Source organism: Nyctibius grandis, chromosome 7 (assembly GCF_013368605.1).
Source record: "Nyctibius grandis isolate bNycGra1 chromosome 7, bNycGra1.pri, whole genome shotgun sequence".
Classification (NCBI taxonomy): domain Eukaryota; kingdom Metazoa; phylum Chordata; class Aves; order Nyctibiiformes; family Nyctibiidae; genus Nyctibius; species Nyctibius grandis.
The window spans coordinates 49,735,885-49,756,713 of record NC_090664.1 but is presented as its reverse complement, the minus strand read 5'-3'; the positions used below and the strand labels follow the sequence as shown (position 1 = coordinate 49,756,713).

The 20,829-nt window shown below is 35.6% G+C and overlaps 1 protein-coding gene across 1 annotated transcript in view; it reads left to right on the top strand.

Annotated features, from left to right (window-relative positions):
* Positions 1 to 20,829, top strand: part of UBE3C (ubiquitin protein ligase E3C) — an 81,918-nt gene that overhangs the window by 33,283 nt on the left and 27,806 nt on the right. The window contains exons 14-18 of the mRNA XM_068404652.1: positions 4,446 to 4,550; positions 4,955 to 5,042; positions 8,524 to 8,621; positions 11,883 to 12,015; positions 15,738 to 15,985. Of these exons, the coding sequence (XP_068260753.1) occupies positions 4,446 to 4,550; positions 4,955 to 5,042; positions 8,524 to 8,621; positions 11,883 to 12,015; positions 15,738 to 15,985 (672 nt within the window). The remainder of the gene's footprint in view (positions 1 to 4,445; positions 4,551 to 4,954; positions 5,043 to 8,523; positions 8,622 to 11,882; positions 12,016 to 15,737; positions 15,986 to 20,829) is intronic.

Genomic DNA, 20,829 nt, shown 5'->3' with positions numbered 1-20,829 from the left:
AATTGCTCATTAAAGAAGTGGGAGCAGAAGAAATGCATTTTCCAAATTGAATGCTAGATTTACAGTCTGTTTAATACTGGCGACCTCTCGCACACTAATGTTCAGTTCGAGTCATCAGCTGTCCCTTCAGGTCTTTTATCACTGCTTTTGTCAAGCTATCTATTTAATTGAAAGAAGTTAATTGAATGAAAATGATCAACTAAGCTTGTATTAATATTGCTAATGGAACTTTCTTCTTGGCCATGTTTGGAGAAAGATGTCATGCTAGACTTTAGGAAAGGCCCATTAAGACTTGCACTTAACCTGATGGGCTAATTAAGGAATGCTTATTCATTCTACAAGTCTAAGATAGCCTCTATCCAGCCTATTCTGCCTGATTTTACAACACATTTCACTTATGAGCATAAGCATTAATAGCAGTGAGAGTAACTGATAATGTTTTGATTGCATTGAATACAGTCCTAATGCACCACTGAATTTGTAATTTGCACGCGTTGATCTAATATATGTTTGCACAATTTAATTTAATTACTTGTCTTTAAATTGCCAAATAAACTTTCGATTTAAAGGTCACAAGTGAAAACCCCAATATGTCTATTTTTCTAAGAAGGATGGCGTGCTAGGGTATTTTTATGTATGCAGTTTATATCATACCATTTTCTATTTCTTCTCTTTAGTTTCTCATATTTAATCAGTCTTTTTATAAGCTGCTTACATTTCAGTTGAATTTGATCATATTTTGCTGTCATTGAGAAAGCTGTAAAATCCCATGTTACTCTGTCCCACTTTGGCAGTCAGGAATTGAACTCGTAGTGGAACTGTCTAAACTCGGTGTACTCTTACTATTGTCAGGAGCCAGGGTTGTCTTCCATGAGCTGAATTACAAATGTAAATCTTGAGGGTATCTCAAAGGCTCTGCTTCTACCCAAAAAAGTGGCTAATGACAAAACTTCCCTTGTTTGCTCCTTGAGAAACATATTGTTACAGATAAAAATTCAACACGCTCAAGTTCGTCTCATCAAGAAGACTACTGTACACACCACTGAGTCTTTCCTGAGGGCAGCTTCAAAATAGCTTCTTGCCAGTGAGCAGACAGCAGTGTCTTCTTCCAAATCATTAAAACAAAGCTAAAGTATTTCATCATAAATTTAAGTAGAAAATACTTTTCTTTCTTTTACACTATGTCAAATATATTAGATTTATCTTTGCTAAAGCTTTTACAAGCTGCCTGCACAGAAAAAGGCACGTTCCTTCCCTATCATCTATGCTTTTAATTTCTTTTTTTCTTTTGATTTCTCACACTTGCTTTGCATATTTTCCATGCCACTGATGTCTAACGAAATACATTCCTGTATATGTATACATGCAGATATAGGCTTTACTTCTGCAAGGTAATGGTAAATCTGAAAACAGTGAGACTGCTGACAATGGTGTGCTTATTTGCTAGCAGATTGGAGGTCTTTGGTAAGATTTACGTGTGAAAACGTCTTTATTCAGCAGAATCCCTCTTTTTTTTTGGCTGGGTATAATACTGAATAGTGTAGTCAACTGTTACAGATTCCATAGAAGGACTTAAGTTATGAGTACATGAAAATGGATTTTGTCAAATAAAAGAATTATTTCAGTATCTTGGGTAAATCCTATGAAATTAAGTTGCTAATTTTGCCGAATTTTAGTTTTGAATGTTACTTGCACTTGGTGCTTTATTGGAAAGAAATCTCCGTTTTAATATTATTTATTGAAGTGGATCTTTCAATAAAATACATACCTATAAAAATTTTACAAAGGAGTCCTGAGTTTAGATTGCTGGTGTTCTCAGTACCTAGTCGATATGTAGAAGCTATTCCAGTCTCACCTAATTTGATTCAGCTTCCCTTAAGGATTCTTTAACTGCTTGTAAAATATTTTATTAGCATGGTCTTCACATGGATAATTTTTTCTGATTTTTTTTTTTTTTTTAATCTTATGTATCGTGGTAATGGAATCACAGAGCTTCAGTGACTCATCTGACCTGCACTGAATTTTATAAGGGCAAGGTGATGAAAATTCCTGTGTAATCAGACAGTTCCCTTAATAGCATTCTTTGTTCTGTCTTTATTCAAGACATTACTTTACAAACTGGATCTTAAGAGGTCTTTTGTGTAGTATCTGGACACAGAATCCTTTACAAGGCCCATTAAACTCATTGTTACTCTTGACACCTGCCCATTAAGACTGTCTTTTAGCAAGATTACTTCAGAAAAGCTTTGTGTATGTTTTTTTTTCTATTCATTTTTCCAGTGCTGTAGTTCTAAGTTGCAAAACAGATGGCTGTTCATTGTAGCAGTGATAATGTCTTTTTAGGCTAGTAATTTAATATTCTATTGATTCCACTTAATTATGTTTTATGTAGTGTTGGGCTAAGTTGGTTCTGCTTTGAAGAGAAGGCATGCAACCAAGTATGACAATTGTGCTTGAGATGGAGTAACTGTTAGTTTGATATCTCTACTTCTATCTTTTTTTTTTTTTTTTTTTTCCTGGATTGGAGGAAACTGCCAGGAAAAAATACTAAAATTGCAAAAACACCCTAGTGACCATGGTAACCATTTTTGTCAGCCTCCCAGTTTTGTTATGAAGATGTGCATAAACATATCTCTGTTCAGCTTTCTCTTTTTCTGACTGGATGGTTATAGTAATGACAGATTTACCTTTCATCATTTGAATTCCTTATGAATAAAATTGAATTAAACATAGTGGTTTAAGCTAATGTTCTTGTGGTTGGGTGAAGTATGGGTGTACGCCTCATCGCCCGCTATGGTTCAGCTGATAAGCAAAAACTTGTTAAACCACTGTTACTAGGGTGGTTTTCAGGTAAATGCTTATACCTTCTGTTGGAAAAGGACTTACTAACTTAACACACTAAAGGGCTTTTACCTAACACAGTTTGTAAATAACATTACGATAATACAGTATATATGTGCATATTAAATGCAAATTACAACCAACCACCCCACACATGTATTTCTAGGACTGTAGGTGCTTTTTGTGCTTCTTAAGGTGATCACCAGAAGAATATTTGGTAACCATCCTTTTTCTGGAAATGGTCATCTTGTAATCTCCATTCAGGCATGTTTGGGCTAGGGCCTTCTCAGAGGTGATTTTACTTTGTGAATCTGGTACGTTGGATCCTTCAACAATCTTATGATAGGGTTTACTGTACAGTCATGAGCTAGTCACACTAGGATCTGTTTTAATAGAGATGAGAACTTTGAGGGTACAGTTCATTTGATAAATTGTTAGCTACTTGTGGATGAGATGATCTTTTTTTCTCCAGCCAGCTTTGAAAACGCTAACAAGATATTAATTGACAAGCAAAGGAGCCTGTAGTATCTTTTCAGATGTAGACCTTTACCCTTAAAAATATCAGAATTTGTTTTTTCACATGGATAATCACCTCAGTGACTGTTCAGGTGATATCATCAGCAGATACTTATGATTCCTCTGGGGGACCTGTAGCTGGAAATGCTTTAGTTTGTTAATGTAGCAACCAGAAGTCGTGGTGTCTTTCAGGTACTTTAGAGATGTAACTTTTGCTGTTATGTTTTGCTGCCAATTTAATGCTTCTGCCCTCTCCTTCTCTGCTTTCTGAAGTTCATGTTGGCTTTTGTACAGTTTGGCCAGATTGTACAGATTGAGATGCACATCACACGATCTTCTGCTGGCTAGTTGGTTAAGTTTATTGACTATAGGCAGAAATACCCACTGTTTATTAGTTGATCCGTCAGATTTGTCTAGTGTCGAGTGACACATGACCTTTGTCTTGAGATGGCAAGGAAAAGTTCCATTCTTCAGTGGAGCGTTTTCCTTGAAAAACAATGCACAGAAATTTAAGAATCTTCCTCCTTGTGGACAAAGAAAACTTACAAATCAGCCACGTTGTTCAGTATCTCAGTTTTGGAATGAGAGATAGTAAAGAATAGCTGTATAGCTCTCTTTTCTAAAACATATATCTATTCACACATTTCATTTCTGAAAACCTATATGAGCAAAAAAAGAAGACGACATCCGTAAGAAAGACCGCTGTATAAATTACCTGGTTAATTGTTACTTTCTTTAAGTAATTTAATGCTGGTAATGATTTGTTTCGGCTTCCCTGAACTGGCATACAGCTTTTTAGGTGTGCAGGGTAGTTCTAGGTTTACTTAGTCCTAGGTAGTCCTAATTCTTAGGTTTTGGAATGAGACTTCAGTAAGCCAGTTTTTTTGATGACTTACAAGTGAACCACAACTACTTACTCACATTGTAAAGTATTCATGTATAAGAGCAAGTTTTTGTAAGTTAAAAATAAGTAACAATTTCATACATTAATGAAAGATTTTTTTTTTTTTTACGTTTTTGCTTGTATATTATACAATTTCATTCACAGTGCTAAATGTATATTTAATGTATGTGTTTCTGACACCTAGGTCATCACAAACTTAGTGAAAATGTTGAAATCTAGAGATACAAGGAGAAATTTCTGCCCACCAAATCACTGGCTCTCAGAACAAGAAAACATTAAAGCAGATAAGGTAAGAATAATATCAGTAGTATTTTCTGTACTTACCTCACCTAGAAATTACTTTTTTTTTCTAAGAGCTTTTGAAAAAAATGACATTGAGCTTAAAAAGTGTGTATGTGCAGGCAACAGAAAACGCTAATATGAATGTGCAAGTACATTCTTTGAATCATTGAAAACTTTGATCTTACGAAGCTAGTTATGGTATTTTAAAATCATACATGAACTTTATATTACATTGTTAATTTTGCATCACAGCTTTAAGGCGCAAGTATAAGGAGGAGTGATTAGAAATGAAGATACTTAGACATTCAGGCACACTCTTGGATGTGACAATTTTACGTATTTACTATGTAATAGTAAATTGTAATATGGAATTAGATAATGTTTAACTGTAAAATACTGTTAATTTATTAGGTTACGCAGCTGTATGTGCCATCTGCTAGACACGTCTGGAGAGTCAGAAGAATGGGAAGAATAGGACCGTTACAATCTACTTTGGATGGTAAGATACTGTCGGCAATTTTTGCTTTACCAAGTCAAAATAACAGTTTGCCTTACGAAAGAAAATCTACCTTTTATAGAGCTCAGCTGAGTATTTTGTATAAAAGTCTTAATGATAGCCAAAAGCAAGGCAATCTTTCATAATTTTGTTTCAGATATTTAAAAAAAATTGTATATTTGTATACACAGGTATGTGTATGTCTTTAGAATATTTCATGTGTAAGAGCTTTCCCCAGGCTTCTACTGGTGTTGATAAGGGGAAATGATGAGGCAGACAAATGATATGTGTTAGAAATACATGTATTAATATGTATAAACAGCAGTTGCATGAGATACAAAATTAATAAAGTTGCAGAAGATGTGAAGCATTGAGATTTTGTTTTTACTGTATATTATAAAGAAACCTCTTTATTAAACTGTAACAAACAAGTTTTAGGTACCATGATAAGTATTAATTACTATTTATAAATATTGTCTCTAATTAGATAAGGCAGAAACTTAACCCTTTGAATTACTCAAAATATCTGGACTTTATGGAACTTCCAAAGAAAGATGAGAGAATCGGACCAACTTAGCAATCAGGGTAAATTTACGCTAGTTTAGTTGTACCAATATGCCTTCTCATGTAGACAGTCTGTTTCTTTCAGCTTTTCGTACCTTTGTAGCTTCGCTGTTCTAGAATTTTACCTTGCTGTGCTCAGGTAAAATAATCATTAAATCACTAATACTTGTGAAGATTTAATAATGAATTAAAAATGGGGCCTTTAAGCAGCAAAATGATTCATCTGCGAGAGTCCATACTCTCTTTCAAGATACTGTAATCTGTTTGTGTATCTTAGGCAGATACGGTAGATCATTTAGAGAAGACCATAGCCTTCGAATCCTGCCATAGAGTTGTACAGAATTAAGGACTTTGTCCAAGGTTGAAACCTAAGGACTTCTTACAATGATATATTTTTATTTGAATATATTTTATTTGAATGGTATAGGTTTACTTTGATTACCTTATTAGTTTAATTGCCAGATAACAACTAGTTGGTCCAGCGTAAGTACTCCTCAGAATTTTGAATCAAATATTTTTTCAGTTTTGTTTATCTCTGGAAATTGCCTATTCTACATGATTGATAGTATGAAATCTTAAAAGCAGGTGTTTTAGCAAAAATTGCCAGGCTTCAACAGGCCTGTGTCCTGTATGCCTTAGGGACTCTACATCAGTAATCCCTGTTTCTTCCATTGACCTACATGGCTCTTGACAGCTGTATTGTCTTCATGTTCTCCACTGTCAGACCTGTTCCAGATTCTCCCCCATGCTACTAGTCTGCTAGTGTTCTTCCCCTCATACATACAGCAACTTGAGCTTCCCTTGTCTTCTTTCCCATAATAGCACCAGTTCCCTCTGTTTCATTAGATGCCTTGGTCTGGGCAGTCGGTGGATGAGGAATGCACGTGCTGTGGCTGGTGTGGAGTAGCTATGTGCCCTCATTTTGCTGGCTGGCTGTCAGACAAGCTGACGTGCTGAACAGAGCAGATAACTGAGCTCTCCTTGCTGTTTCTGTAATCAGGTCACTAAAGGAATTTCTCTTCTCTATCCAGCTGAAAATTTTCACAAAACTTAGTATTTTGGAATCTCCTATTCTCTGTGTTAAAGTTAAAATTCAGCTGGTTAGCTCAGAAGGTGTGTTGGAGGCAAGATGGTGGGGAAAGATGACAGAGTGTGTTCATGTAAACCCCATTTTCATACAAAAACAGGCTAAAAAAAGTGCAGTCAACATGAATGTGTGAAAACAAGCAGGTAACAATGTGCACATGACCCGTTTAAGCCCTCTTGACTCCATATGGGTTAAAACCAATTAGCATGAAAGTACCGCTAAATCACATATGGTCATGTTTATTTGTGCTTTTTCATTTACTTAAATGGCAGACTCGTGAGTTCTAAATGCCCTCTGTATTGATGACTCCATCCCATATTTCTCTTTAAAGAAAGAAGCTGTGATGGAGAAATGCAGATAAAATTGACTAATTGACTGGAATAATTGAACTGTCGAAGTCATGTAGTAGTTTACCTTTGCTGTACATGCACTTTTTATTTAAAATGCTTTTAACCCTTAGCTTAATAGGCTGCATACATTGACTTTAATTAAATATGTTTACTAAGTAAACTAAGCGTAATCACAGATAAGCATTTTATCAGAAATTCCAAAGGCTTGCAATGTTGTAACCTGCCCCAAATGTATCAAGTATAGTGATGTTTTGGGTCACGTCCTGTTATATTGGTACTTAAAATATCCCTACTTAAAGTGCTTTGAGGAGTTTAAAAAAAAAAAAACAAAACCAAAAACAAACATTGAAGTGATGTCCAGTTGCAGAAGGGCAGCAAGATGCTAGTCACCACAGGTAGGAGCCAAGGAAAAACTTGAAACTGTCATCATAAACTTCCAGACTATTTAGTAAAGTGAAGCATTTACTTCAGTTTTGTAATACAATCTATAAATGGTCTAGACTCTGGAGTCTTTTTTTCGAGAAGGTGGTTATTAAATGTGAAAATGAAACAACTAAGGAGTTGTAGGTTTTATTTCCTCTGTAGACCGAAGCTAGGTGGACCTTTAACCACAGTGTCTAGTCACTGAACAGTACAATTTTTTTGCTGTAATTAATTAATTTACAGTCAGTGCTCTGCAACTGACTTTCTTCCCATGAAGTCAGAGCAGGAGTGTCACTTCTGTGCATCGTCCAAAGTTGAGTTGTTTCCGAAGAACATCCTCTGTGGTTATAAGAAGGTTCAAAGGAGCTGCATGGTAGCTTGGGAACTGCATGCGATTGAGTCTCTGTTGCTGTGGCTTCTTGAATTCTTCTCTATTTTTTTTTTCTTGAGCTCATTATACAATTTCTTGATGTTCTTTTCACTACTTCTGCAGTGACTAGGATTTAGTGTGATCACTGTGACCTTGTTCTTGGGAGAGAAAACCCATTGAAATAAATGTTATCTTTCTGTTGGTTTCATTAGATTTGGTTTAATTCTTAGATTTTAGGCCTAAAATGATTTGATTGAAAGTAGCTGTTGTGGTTGAAAGCACAGTACCTTTAAACTATGTTGATCATTACGATTGGAATAGTGTGTATTCCTGCAATGAAAATCCTAATTACTTACAACTTCTTAGTTGTCTTCTGTCATGTATTTTTCCTTAATTGAAAAATTAAAATGTCAATAATAAGAAAATAACTTTTTTTCTTCTGAATAAAATAAAAAATGCAGGAGTACTTATTTTTGTACACATTTTGTTTTCGATGTGTTTTTACTACTTACGTTTCAGTTTCCCTGCAGAAACTAATGTTTGAAGAAAGGTAAGGCTTGGTGTGACTGTTTAGTAAATAAACTAATGTATGTATTTTTATACTAGGTAAATTGAGTCACTTGATACAAAATAAACTGTTTTAAAAAAAGTTCTTTACAAAATTTTGAAAATTATTATTTCTATTTTAAGTGGGATTGGAACCAGCACCTCTTTCTGTATCTGAAGAACGACAACTTGCAATTCTGACAGAGCTACCTTTTGTAGTTCCTTTTGAAGAAAGAGTAAAGGTACCTAATTTCTAATTTAATATGCCATTGTTTTTTTAGTTTTTTTGTTTTCAGTAAGTGTAAAAAGAGCACTTAGCTAAGTAGAAACTGGATGAATTGTTTCCCTGCAGAAGGGTATCACAGGCCATAGTGTTTTTCTTCAGTACCCATGTGGCAACTGAACATCTGAAGTTGATTACTTTTCTCTTTTTTACTAGTTATATTACCCTTTATAATAATTGCATTAAAATTAGAAACATATATTCGAAGATATACAAGAGCAGTTTTATGTTTATAATGAACTGCAGTCCTGATTCAATGATTGATATACATGATTGCACCCTCTTGTGGTAAGCAGAGCACTAACTAGTTGTGTATCTGTAATAAACAGATTGCAAGGTCAAGACTGGAGACTTTTGTGCGGTGGGTGGATTTACTCAGAATGAGATGATGGATGTCCATTTTGGGAAAATAAAGCCCAGAGATTAGATCTCTGCGTTCATAGCTGAGTAGCTGAACTTTAATAGAGTATGTAGTTTAAAACTTGCAAGATTCTTTTACTATTTGGTTTGCTTTTGAATGTTTTCTAGATTTTAAATATGTAATTGTTCTATTACTTATTTCAGTTTGCATCATTTTTTTAAAAAGCTATTATTCTGTTACCCATAAATTTTTTTCTGAACTGCTTTTGTTGTCAACACTATCAATTACTTAAAATTGCTCCCTGAATTGTCTTGGAAACATTAGGTTGCAAGACACCATCAAGGGAATGAAGAATAGTTCCATAGGGGAAGTAAATCAGTATTTGTCAAAAAAGACAGTGACAGCTTTGGTAGAAAAGGAGTGTTTTTTTTTCTAGGCTTCTATGAAACAGTTGTTCCAACAAAACGTCTTAATACCATATGACAATATTGTATTAGGATTACACGGAAACAGTTGGAAGTGACCTGGAGCAGGGATCTCTATGTCACGATTTAGTCACTGTCTACAACCTCTGAACTTCTTAAAGCTATGTTGAGATGCACGTATTTTGAGTTTCTGGAATTCATAAAACCTCGTTTGGTTTTATCACAAAAAGTGAAATCATAACAATTGGATGAGAGCTTGGAGGCAAGGATAAAGTATAGACTGAACTTGTATAGTTCAAAGAGGAGATCCTCTTGTACTGCTTTTTGGAGCAAGTATGGCCCTTTTTGTGTAGTAGTGGGAGTCAACATCCTTTTGGAGTCTCCCACTGCCCCTGCAAAATATCTTGCAATAAGGGAAGAAGATACCTTATCATGTGTTGTGGTTTTTGTGGTTTTCTTTTTTTTTTTCCTTTCTTCCAGTTGCCATCTATTACGCTGTAATTTAATGTGGTAATACAGCTGAGTGCTGTTCCCATGTGTGGGTTGTTCCATGTGTCCTTTCATTTTCTGACTTCTTAATGAGATTTTTACCTTGAATTACCAGATATTACTGAGTCCACTTTCATGGTAGGCTCTTCAGCCTTCTGACCCTGGGGGATGTTATCCTCTTCAGCCTTAAGGCACATTGATGTGCACCTTTCAGTCTGATATTTACTTGTGGAAGGTAATGAATCCAATTTATATCAAGTGCCTTGGTTCTCACTTACTTAAGCCATACTTTTGTCAGCTTGCCTGTGGTAACGTTACTTCCTATGGTGTGTACCTCGATCAGCATTGCTTACTTTTCCATGTGTTAGTCTGAAGTCATTGTAAATGCATTAGGGTTCTTATTTGCAGGACTAACACATGCATGAACATTGGATTATGTAGGAGTCCAGACTCTGTATCAAGAAGAATTTTTCTATGAGATATACCTCCAAGTGATTCTTTCCATCTAGTGTTGTATAGCAATAGTTAATGACCTGTATCTAGCCATGCTTCTGGAAGGAGAATGGCGGTGAGCATATTGTCATGCCCTGTACATAAAAAGGTGTCTGTGGCTGTGTATCTTGATGTCATAGAACTGTAGAAAAATTTAGGTCAGAAGGGACCTCTGGAGGTACTTTAGTCCACATCCTTCCTCATACAGGAATAACTTCAGAGTTGGATCAGGATGCACAAGGACTTGTCCAGATGAATTTTGACTGTTTCCAAAGATGGAGATTTCACAAACTCTTTGTGTAACTTCTTCTGATACTTAGTCACTCTCATTATGAATTTTTTTTTCTTTATGTCCATTCAGCATTTCTCTTTCTGCAGCTTATAACTGTTTTATCTTGTCTTCCTGCTGTGTACCTTAGGGAAGGATCTGACTTTGTCTACACTATAATCCTGTTGGTTGGAGAGCATTCACTAGCTACAGTTGTCCATAGAAACAGTAGATTTGAGACCTTAATCTATCTTTGTCTGCTGTTGTCAGATTTTCCTCTTTTCATGGTAAATTTGTTATTTTTAAACACCCCTGGAGACTCTTACTTCATCTTCTTAGTTAAGAAAGCAGTCTGTGATGTTATTGGGAGATTAGATTACATCCCTTGGAAAATATACTAGACTATTTAGTGACTATGAGAAAGATGCAAGAGAGGATGTAGTAAACGGACACTCCCTGGATTGAGGGTATATTGAACATTGTTATACATCAGGCAACCCCCTCCCATGCTACATCTTGGCATAGAAACACAGTTAGCTACAGTTACTCTTCAGGTGAACTGTAACAGGTTCCTGTTGTGAAGACTTACAAAGGGACAATGTGAAGTTCAATTTATACTTCAGCTGGCGTTATTTTTTTTTGAATTGGTATAGTGCTCTGGTTCTTTAATATGGCAGTGCTATCTACTACTTTGCTTTGAATTATTTGCTCGCTGCTCCTGAGAGGAGAACTGATACTTAATTTCTTGTTACTGGGAGTGTTCCTAAGCTTTACAAAAAACGACAAAAAATTATTTACTAGTATTGAGGATTGCCTCTGTGTGTGCAAAATACTTGTGACTTTTTCCCTTTGTTTTTGAATACTTTGCATTTCAGAACTCTGAAAGTTAGGGAGAGGAAACTGGAATCACTGTGACAATGTCTGTAGATGTGCGTATTTATGTAGAAAGAACTGAGGATGATATCTTAGCACGAAAAAATTTTTTGCATGTCTTGTCCCCTCTCCTTCCCTCCCCTGGGACATAGCTCTGTATTATGTTTCTGCAGCTCAATGAGAGAGAAGACAAATCACTTGAAATTGAGTGCCCAGAAGCAAATCAAAGGATAGTAATATTGAATAACCATCTCTCATTGAATATTTAGATCTGTACAATGATGTGATTTCTTTTTTTGCTCATTTTAACAGATTTTTCAAAGACTGATCTATGCTGATAAACAAGAAGTTCAAGGAGATGGGCCATTTTTGGATGGAATTAATGTCACTATCAGAAGAAATTATATTTATGAAGATGCTTATGATAAACTTTCTCCTGAAAATGGTAGGTTTACAATTAAGTTATCAGCTTGTTTATAATAACATTTAACCATTCTTACTGTGTAGTTACATATTTGCTTACTTGAGTAGGATGTTAGAAGTGTATCAGCTCTGAGGTGTGAAAGTCCTTATAAAGTTAAATTTCCTTGTTTTTACATGAAGTAATTCTCATCCAGTCACATTCTTTCTGATTATTGCAGTCTCATTCTAACACACCCTTCCTTAGTTCAAACCTACTTTTATGGGTCTTTTCTTCCTATTTGTCCAAATATGTGTAGTTTGTAAATTTATCTGTGTAGTCCATTATATATTATCTGCTTTGAGAATCTTTGTCAACAAAAGTATCTAGACTGCACAGGATTTTCTAGGTACAGTGTGGCTGATAAGGATAATGCAGTGCACTTTGTAGTGATAGTATGTAGTGATATATATCTTCCCACATTGATTTAAATCATACGTTAGTGTGAATTTGTGTGAGAGCAGCTGCTCTAGAAGCCAGAATTCCAATGTAGATAAAGCCTGCCAAAATAAAGTCATTATTAGTTATATGGTATTTTTGCATATAAAAATAATATTTGCCAAATACTCGAGGTTTGCCATGTGAATCTCGCCTGCTGTCCCATGTAAGTTCCCTCCTGGAGAACTGCCTAATTTAGAGAGGAAGGATTTTAGATAATTTAGAGGTGTTGGTATTCTTGATTAGTATAAAATTACTGGAGATAATGCCTTTTCTTAATTTCTTTTACTCTGGTAGTATTAAAGATACTATTCTATTTATAAGTAGGATTTTGTATTTCAGTATCTGTGTTTAATACTGTAACTACCCAAAAGAAATACATTAAGACTTTTTTTTTTAATTAAATACAAATTAAGTTCTTTTGTTTTTGGAAAATTTTAAAGGCTAATCGGGAGATGTCACTGTATAATCATCTGGAGATTATATGTGCAATTGACTGTTTAGCCTCTTTCCTAGTGGTTGGGAATAGTCTCATCGTGCTAAGTTTAGTATGAGTCATTAACTGGTTTCTTAGAAAGATAAAATGGAATTGGAAAATAGAAAAAGTTGAGTCTGTTGTGTTCCTCCTCCCTCTCCCCCAAACGTATGAAATACAATTCAGAAAGTGCAGTCTAAGCTTTTGAATAATGCAATGTCAGCCTGTTTGTTTAATAAGAAGATAGCTTTAAATGAGAAACATTTTCTGTAAAGACTACATTTTGACTTACTGTAGTTTTATTAAACTATGCAAGCAGTTCCAGAATGTGTGTTTCCTAAACTTAATCTGCAGTCTGACAATCTGGGTACTGGCATGTATTCCACCTTTAGCGAGGCCACAGGCAATATGAAATTGAGGGGAATAGTCAATATACTGAAAGGTCAGGTTGCCACTCAGACAGTCCTCGACAGAGTGAAGAAAAGGGCTTACTGAAGCCTCACGAACTTTAGGAAAGACCAAAGCAAAATCCTGTACCTGGGCTGTAATAACCCCATGTAGCAGTACAGACTTAGCAAGAACAGAGCTCACAGTTTCAGCACCAGTGAACTGTTTTCCAGTTTTGGGCTTCCCAGTACAAAAAAAACATATTAATGTTCAAGAATGGGTCCTGCAGAAGGCCACCAAGATGATACAGGGGACTGAAGCACATGGCATATGAGAAAAAGCTGTTATCACTGCAACTGGGAGGTTACAGAAGCCAGTTTGATAAGGTGCGGTGGTGACATGTAGCAGCAAGGGACATTTTTACTGGACATACATAGAAAAAACACAGTGAGGCTTGTTAAGCACTGAAATGGGCTTTCCAGAGAGGCTGTGAAATCTCCATCATTGGAGACTCCAGTAGACTAAGACACTGAGCATCCTGATCTAACTTGGAAATTGGCCTTGCTTTCCATGTGGGAGTAGGTCTGGCACCATGTGGGAGAGCAGAAGGAAGAAATTCCTAAAAATGGCGAGAGACAATTTCAAGACTATAGGCTGAAATGATTAAACTTGATCTGGGAGATTGAACAGATGATAGATGAGGTCCTAGAATTGATCAGGAGAGAGCAAAGAACATGGATTTGGAAGAGGCATCCAGTTTGTCTACTGGCACTGAGAAGAGAGCTGTTCAAAGTTAATGTTTCTATAGTACCTTAACTGAGATCATGAAGAAAACAAGCTTGGAATAGCGGAAGTGTACTAGATTGTTTCTTGTGGGTTTAAATTTTTATTCGGTTGTCATGTGCTTAATAATGTGCAAGCATTTCTCTTGCCCCCCACCCCCATAACTGGAATTTTCAACATATTCCATGATAGCTTCCAGTGGACTCCAGTAACAGTTTAGTTACATTCTGTCCATATGAGTCAAAAAATTGAACTCTTCTTTTCAGAGTTTGCACTGACTTGGGGTCCACCTCTACTTGGTCACCTGTTTTGACATGTGCATTTGTTTTAGGACCATTTTTCCCTCTTTTCTATGAATCTGGTTGTCAGTGCACAGAGGAAGAGACAAATAACGATTTTCTTCATAAGGCCTCCAAAAACCACTAAACCAACATTTTCCATATCTAAAAGTTTTAACTTTAATGCTTGAAAACTTTATTATCTTGGGAGTCTCCAAACAAAGCATGCTATATACTTGAGACTCTCTTTTGCTGGTGGAACTGTGTTCTATTTTCTTGTTTTGAATGGTGATGAGAAAGTGGACCTGTTGCAGCACCTGTGGCTAAAAATGGCCATCCTTTATTTCCAGCCAGCAGAATTTTTGTGCAGGAGAGCATTTCACTTGTATGAAGAACTAATAGGTAACTTTTAAAACTAGCTGAGCGTGAAATGGGATGTTACTAGTAGATGTAGAGGCATTCGCTGATGGGAGAGTAAGAGTAAGACACTTGGTGGTTCAGGAGAAATTGCATTGCTATGAGGTGCTGAAGATTCTTTCATTAACATCAGCTGTCCATCCATAATGTGTGCATTTGTAGCACATGGAAGCAGTAGAAGATTTTATTGTTACTGGTTTATTACTGGTTGCTTTGCTGGGATGCAAGTGTAGTCAATGCAAGAGTTCAAATAAAAGCTGTATATTTGGTTAGATCTTTGGAAGCCTTCAGTGAATTGAGCAAAAAGGTCTTCCTTCCCTGTTATGTGTACATAGTTCAAGGAGTAAATATTGTGTGCTTTCTCAAGTGGCATTGTTCTATGAAACAAGCAGAACACTTGCCTTCAGAACGTGTACATCTTTACCACACCTTGCTCACTGGAATTACATGACATAGCAATGAATCCAAAATATCAAAAATACTAAGTTCAGTTTCAAAGAATATTATTTAATGGTGTAGCTTAACAGGCAGCCCCTTTAAGGGAACACAGTGCTGATTGATGATTCCTTTAGACAAGAGAAAGTTGAACCTTGCACTCACAATATTTTATATAAATAGAATTTTCAAATTATTCTTGGGCTTCTCTAAAATATTTTGTAGGATTTTTTAATTCCCCTGCCTAGCGTCTTTCCACTCCATCTTTTGATGACTCCTAAAGCAAGACCCTTTGTACAAAGTGAATTTCACATATTGAATATTCCAAAATTTAAGCCAGTAATAGATTTTTTTATTACAGTACTATTTACTGGTTCATTTTTTTATATAAAGTTAGTGTAGATATGTTTGTATGTATAGTTACATGTGTTTTCATCCACACAAGATCCAAGCAGATAGTTGTATTTGAGTTTGTCTCTCTCCTTTCTCTGCAGAACCTGACCTAAAAAAGCGCATTCGTGTTCACTTACTTAATGCACATGGTCTTGATGAAGCTGGTATTGACGGTGGTGGAATTTTCAGAGAATTTCTGAATGAACTACTTAAATCAGGATTTAACCCTAACCAGGGCTTTTTTAAGACCACCAATGAGGGACTTCTTTACCCCAACCCTGCTGCACAGATGCTTGTTGGAGACTCTTATGCCCGACATTACTACTTTCTTGGAAGAATGCTTGGAAAGGTAAAACCAATGTTGTATAATACAAAGCTATAGCAGTACTGAAATTATTCAGTAATTTTTTTTTTCTTTTTAGGTAGGGGTAAATGGGAAAACATGATGATTTTTCTAGAGTTGAGGAACAAGTTGAATCTGAACATTATTTCCACAGATCACCCAAATTTCTGGTTCATTTTAATAACTTACATGCTTGAGAAGTACAGCGAATTTGAGATACCCTGGCTGCCAGTTGAGCAAAGTGTGCATATATCTGCTTCTGTGTTTATCGTCTTACTTAAAGTTAAGTTGATTGAAGCCAATAGAATTACTCTGTTTATGGTGATTTTTAACCTGGAGCTTTCTGGAATTTGACTGCAGTTACTTTTTCATCATTTGGAATATATGAAATTAATATTTTCAGAAATGAACAGTTTCTAATTGCATTCTTGCTAGCATTTAAAATTGGCCATGAGCATTTACCATATTTGTGATCCCATGTGCAAATTAACTTTCACTTATTCTGCTTTGTTTTTCATACGTTTTGCATCTTTCTTGAGTTTTAGTGCTTGGTATTTTGATATGGTGAATGTTCAAAGACTAATACACACCTGTTGAGCTAGATGAAAAGTGAAGGGGAGGGGAGGAAAAAAAAAGAGAAACCATTGCAAACATTCATTAAGTTCAGTTTTCTTTTATGGGCAGGTTTAGTGCTGAGGCTATTTTCTTCTAAGCCCTTGAAATCATTTTTGTATTCCAAACTTTGTTTCACAATCATTAGGTTTACAAATTCAATTTCAGAAAAAAATTTGTTGATTGCTACTCAGCTATCTAAAACAGGATATATTTAAGATCTAAAAGTTTCATTTAAATGCCTGAATTATTTTGGAGGCTAAATTCCTGCTGACTTGCAGTGATATTTAACATATAGTTGGATGTCCTTTTAGTGTAGCTGGAAGCAATTTGAGGATGTTGTTGGCAAACTGGAGTTGTTGAAAGAGTGCTGTTCTTTAGAGTTGCCAGTCAACTGATTTAGATTAAACTGCCACTTTGTAGGCAAATTGTCTGCTAATGCATCCTAGCCATTGCAATATCCAAACTTGTTAAACAACGAAAATTTCAAATCAGCCATTTCAATAAAATAATCTTTGAAGGATGTTCCTGCGCTTAATGGGAGATGGATTAAGTACTAATACAATAAAGTTTGTAATTATGACCTATGTTACATATCCAAGGCTTCATTTTCTTTCTGCAACTATAGATTTTTGGAGTGGGGAAGCGAATACTGCTGTGGTATCGTGAAGAAGTTACTTCATTCCAAAAATGTTTGGTGTTTATCTAGGAATGGGGCAGGGCTCAATTGTCAAGGGGAAGTTTGAAACAATTTTTCAAAAAAGGTTGTAATTTTGAATCTTTAATTTCCTCTGTCAAAACAACACATTGCCTTCTGTAATTGGATTTCAAATATCAGCATAAAGACAGAAACTGGAGAATGTGTTTTATCTTCTGTAAAGTGCTACAAGTATAGTTTTGGCTTTGACTTTTTAAAATCATAGGATCTATTATTTAACATTTTCAAAGCATAAAATGTTTTTGTATTTGCAGTATGTTTACATAAGGTAAGAATTGACAGTGTTATTTAATAATTACCTCTACCCAGGTGCACAGACACCTTTTTAGTAGTGTATTTAGAGACTTGATGAATTAAACAGAAAGATAAGGCACGACCATACTATTCAAAACCTGCCAGTGTTGTGATCTTGGTTAAGTTATTGAATACTCACTCACCCGTTTTCAAAAATGTGTCCATTTTATGCTTTGCACAGGGTTATTTGAGAGCAATAGTGGATTATTAAAAGCCCCTTTGTAAACAAAATAGAATGCAAAGGAAGCAATCAGGCATCCACAGCAATTTCTTATTTGTGGAAACCAGTATGTAAAGAGCGCTGCCACCAAAAACTCTCACGTAAGAAGTTTCAGTGTTATCAGAAAACAAATACATTAAAATATAATAATTTATAGAAATTCTCTTGTCTCTTGGTAACCATTTCGTACTAATATCCAAATGCATTTCACTTTCAGTACCATAGATTTACACCTAATTCAGTTTTTCTTCTCATCAGGAAGTGTCCAACAGCTTGACATCTTCTGTTAATTGATCAGTTCAGAAGTAGAAAGATCTGAAAATTTAAAACTCACCTTTAAAAAATGATGTATTTAAAAATTTAAATTATTTAACCCTGGATAAACTACTGACTATTTAGGGTGTATTTTTGTAGTTAGTGAAGAAATTGAAATCTATATACTATACAAATTGCATGTCTGTCCATGCAACTTTTACTGATCACTGAATGAGCAAAAAGTCTTGTAGATATAATACCATGTGATCATGTAATTTCATGTGTTGTCTGAAATCATTCCTAAAAAAGCTGAAATGAGTTTGCTTAAACAACAGCTACTCAAACACTTCCAAAGTTTACATTTCTCAACTTTCAGTGACTTTACTCTGTAATGTAAATATTATTTTAACATTCGTGCCTTTTAAGCATTTTCCTTTATCTTCCTTAAAAGTAAAAGCTCGGCTTACCATGCACACCTTGGGTAGCAGTCTCCCACCACCCACCACCGGCACGGTTTGAGACGTGAACCTTTCAGTTTTATCCACTGGAAGCACAGCAGTGACTTTCTGAGTCCCAGGCTTTGCTTGAGAGCTGAGGGTGTCCTGGGCTGTCGGGGACGTTCAGACAGAGGTGTTAAGAGCCCCAAATTCTCTTTGTTGTCCTCTCTGGAAAGTAAAGTCTTGTTGTCCCATGTGGTGTCCCAGAAGTATGGATGGGATGTTGTAATCCTTTTACTCTCACGGTAGGACTGGGCTGTGGGGAGGCACCTGATTTGGTTTAACTTAATTTCCACATGCAGCAGTTGTTCTAGCAGCACTAAAAATCTTTCCACGTGCAGACTTCCCTGCTTTAGCTTTGGCAATATAGTGGACTTGGCTCAGGAGAACACAAAAGTTGCTATTTTGACAGGCTGCCCACACTTCAAGCAACGTAGCCAGAGAAGGGAAGTTTGGGAGCAACACCTGAGAATCTTAAACGAGGATTTTCTCTGTGCTGATTCCTGAATGGTCTGTTGCAAAGCTGGAAAGAGGGAAATGCTGGTTAACCATTTCCACAGAAACAGTGATCAGTAGAACAGTGATAGATGGAGAATTAAAATTTGAACTTCGCCATGTTCAGACCTAAACTCAGTCTTATATACCGTATTATCTTTCTCCATTTTCAGCTTACATTTGCATTTATTAAATGACGTTACTGTGACAGATGTTATGGAAAAGGACATTCTTTGCATTTGGAACTATTTGACATCAAGTAGATAATTCTTATGATAATTTATTTAAATTTCATGAAGTATCCGCATTAGTTGAAGAATATGGCAGGAAGACCGTAGAAAGGTTAGAATGATAATTTTTATGGTTTCCTCATCTTCCTTTTTGACATAAACCTGCTAGCTCTTGCATACATTACATTTTGCAATGATTGTCTTTGCACCTTAACAAAGTGACTCTTTCTGACACTAGAGATTTTTGTCTAATACACTCAGCATCTTTGGTTATCAGGAATTTGACCAGCTCCATTTCTCTTCTCTTATTCCAGCATATTGAAAGCACTAGTGAGTCATGCACTCATGTTGCTGAAGAACACATGCGCTATCTTTGAAATATAATATTAAGTCTCTTCTGAGCAATAGAATGTGCAGTCCTTGGAAGACACTGGAGTTTTCAGAAAAGATCTAGATCTGTTTTGCCGAGACTTAGCTTTTGTCTTCAATGGTTGGATAGGCAGTATAAAGAACAAAATGTGGTGTTTTGAGTTGTTGTTTTGAACTGAGTCCTTCCTTTATGGATCCAAATAAAGAACTTTGATAGAAGAAGCAGCAAGGACTGAACAAAAATAATGTGTTTATTCTAAATTTTAGCATTGTTTTGGTGATGGATAGATGAGGCAATCTAGGTTTAGTCTTTGATCATTAATGTTTAATGTTATGTAGGAGGTCAGTAATTTGCGTGGCCTGGTAGATATTATATTGATGAAGGTTTAAGCTGTTTATTTTCATATGACTTTTTATAAGTTACTATGCTGATTTAAGATACAACGGAGTGTTCTGTGCACATATCTAAATGTTGTTAAACATACATAATTGAAAAAAGTTACAAAATATGTCTTTTGGTAAAATTAAACATTAGAAGGGTCATAGTAGATCAAATACAAATTTTACTACCCTAGTAGTAGAAGTGGGACCATTAATTATTGATTAGGTTAGTTTTCTGCATCTTAAAGAGTGTGCCGTGTGGTTCCAGTTTGTAACTTTGAATAGAGCTGTGATAGATCATTTGTCATGTGAGATGTTATTCCTGGCTGGAAGGTACAGTTCTAAGATTTGCAGTGTCTACAGTATCCATTTTTCAGAAAAGCTAAAGTAGTTCTTAATCATCCTGGGGCCTTATCGAAAATGGATTGAACCAGTGGGAGTCTTTTCACAGCAAGATCTGGATCAGATCCTGAACTCTTAAATCATTAATAAGCTGCACATATGGAGTTAAAACCTTCAAGTAAATGTTTTTAGTAACGTATTTGTGTGCCATTTTTGCACCAAAAGCTTGTAGAGAGAAAGCAAAGCAAGAAAACTCTACAATGAGAAGAACTGGGTTTCGTATACTTAAATATTTGATAGGATGGTGCGTCAAGCATTATGCTGCTACTCTTCTGATGTTTCTCTGACTGTTAAAGGTTTGGGGTTTTTTTTCCCCTTTTGATTTTTAGGCTACCCTTTCACTTTGCTTATTGTCCATTTAATTAAGATACACTTTG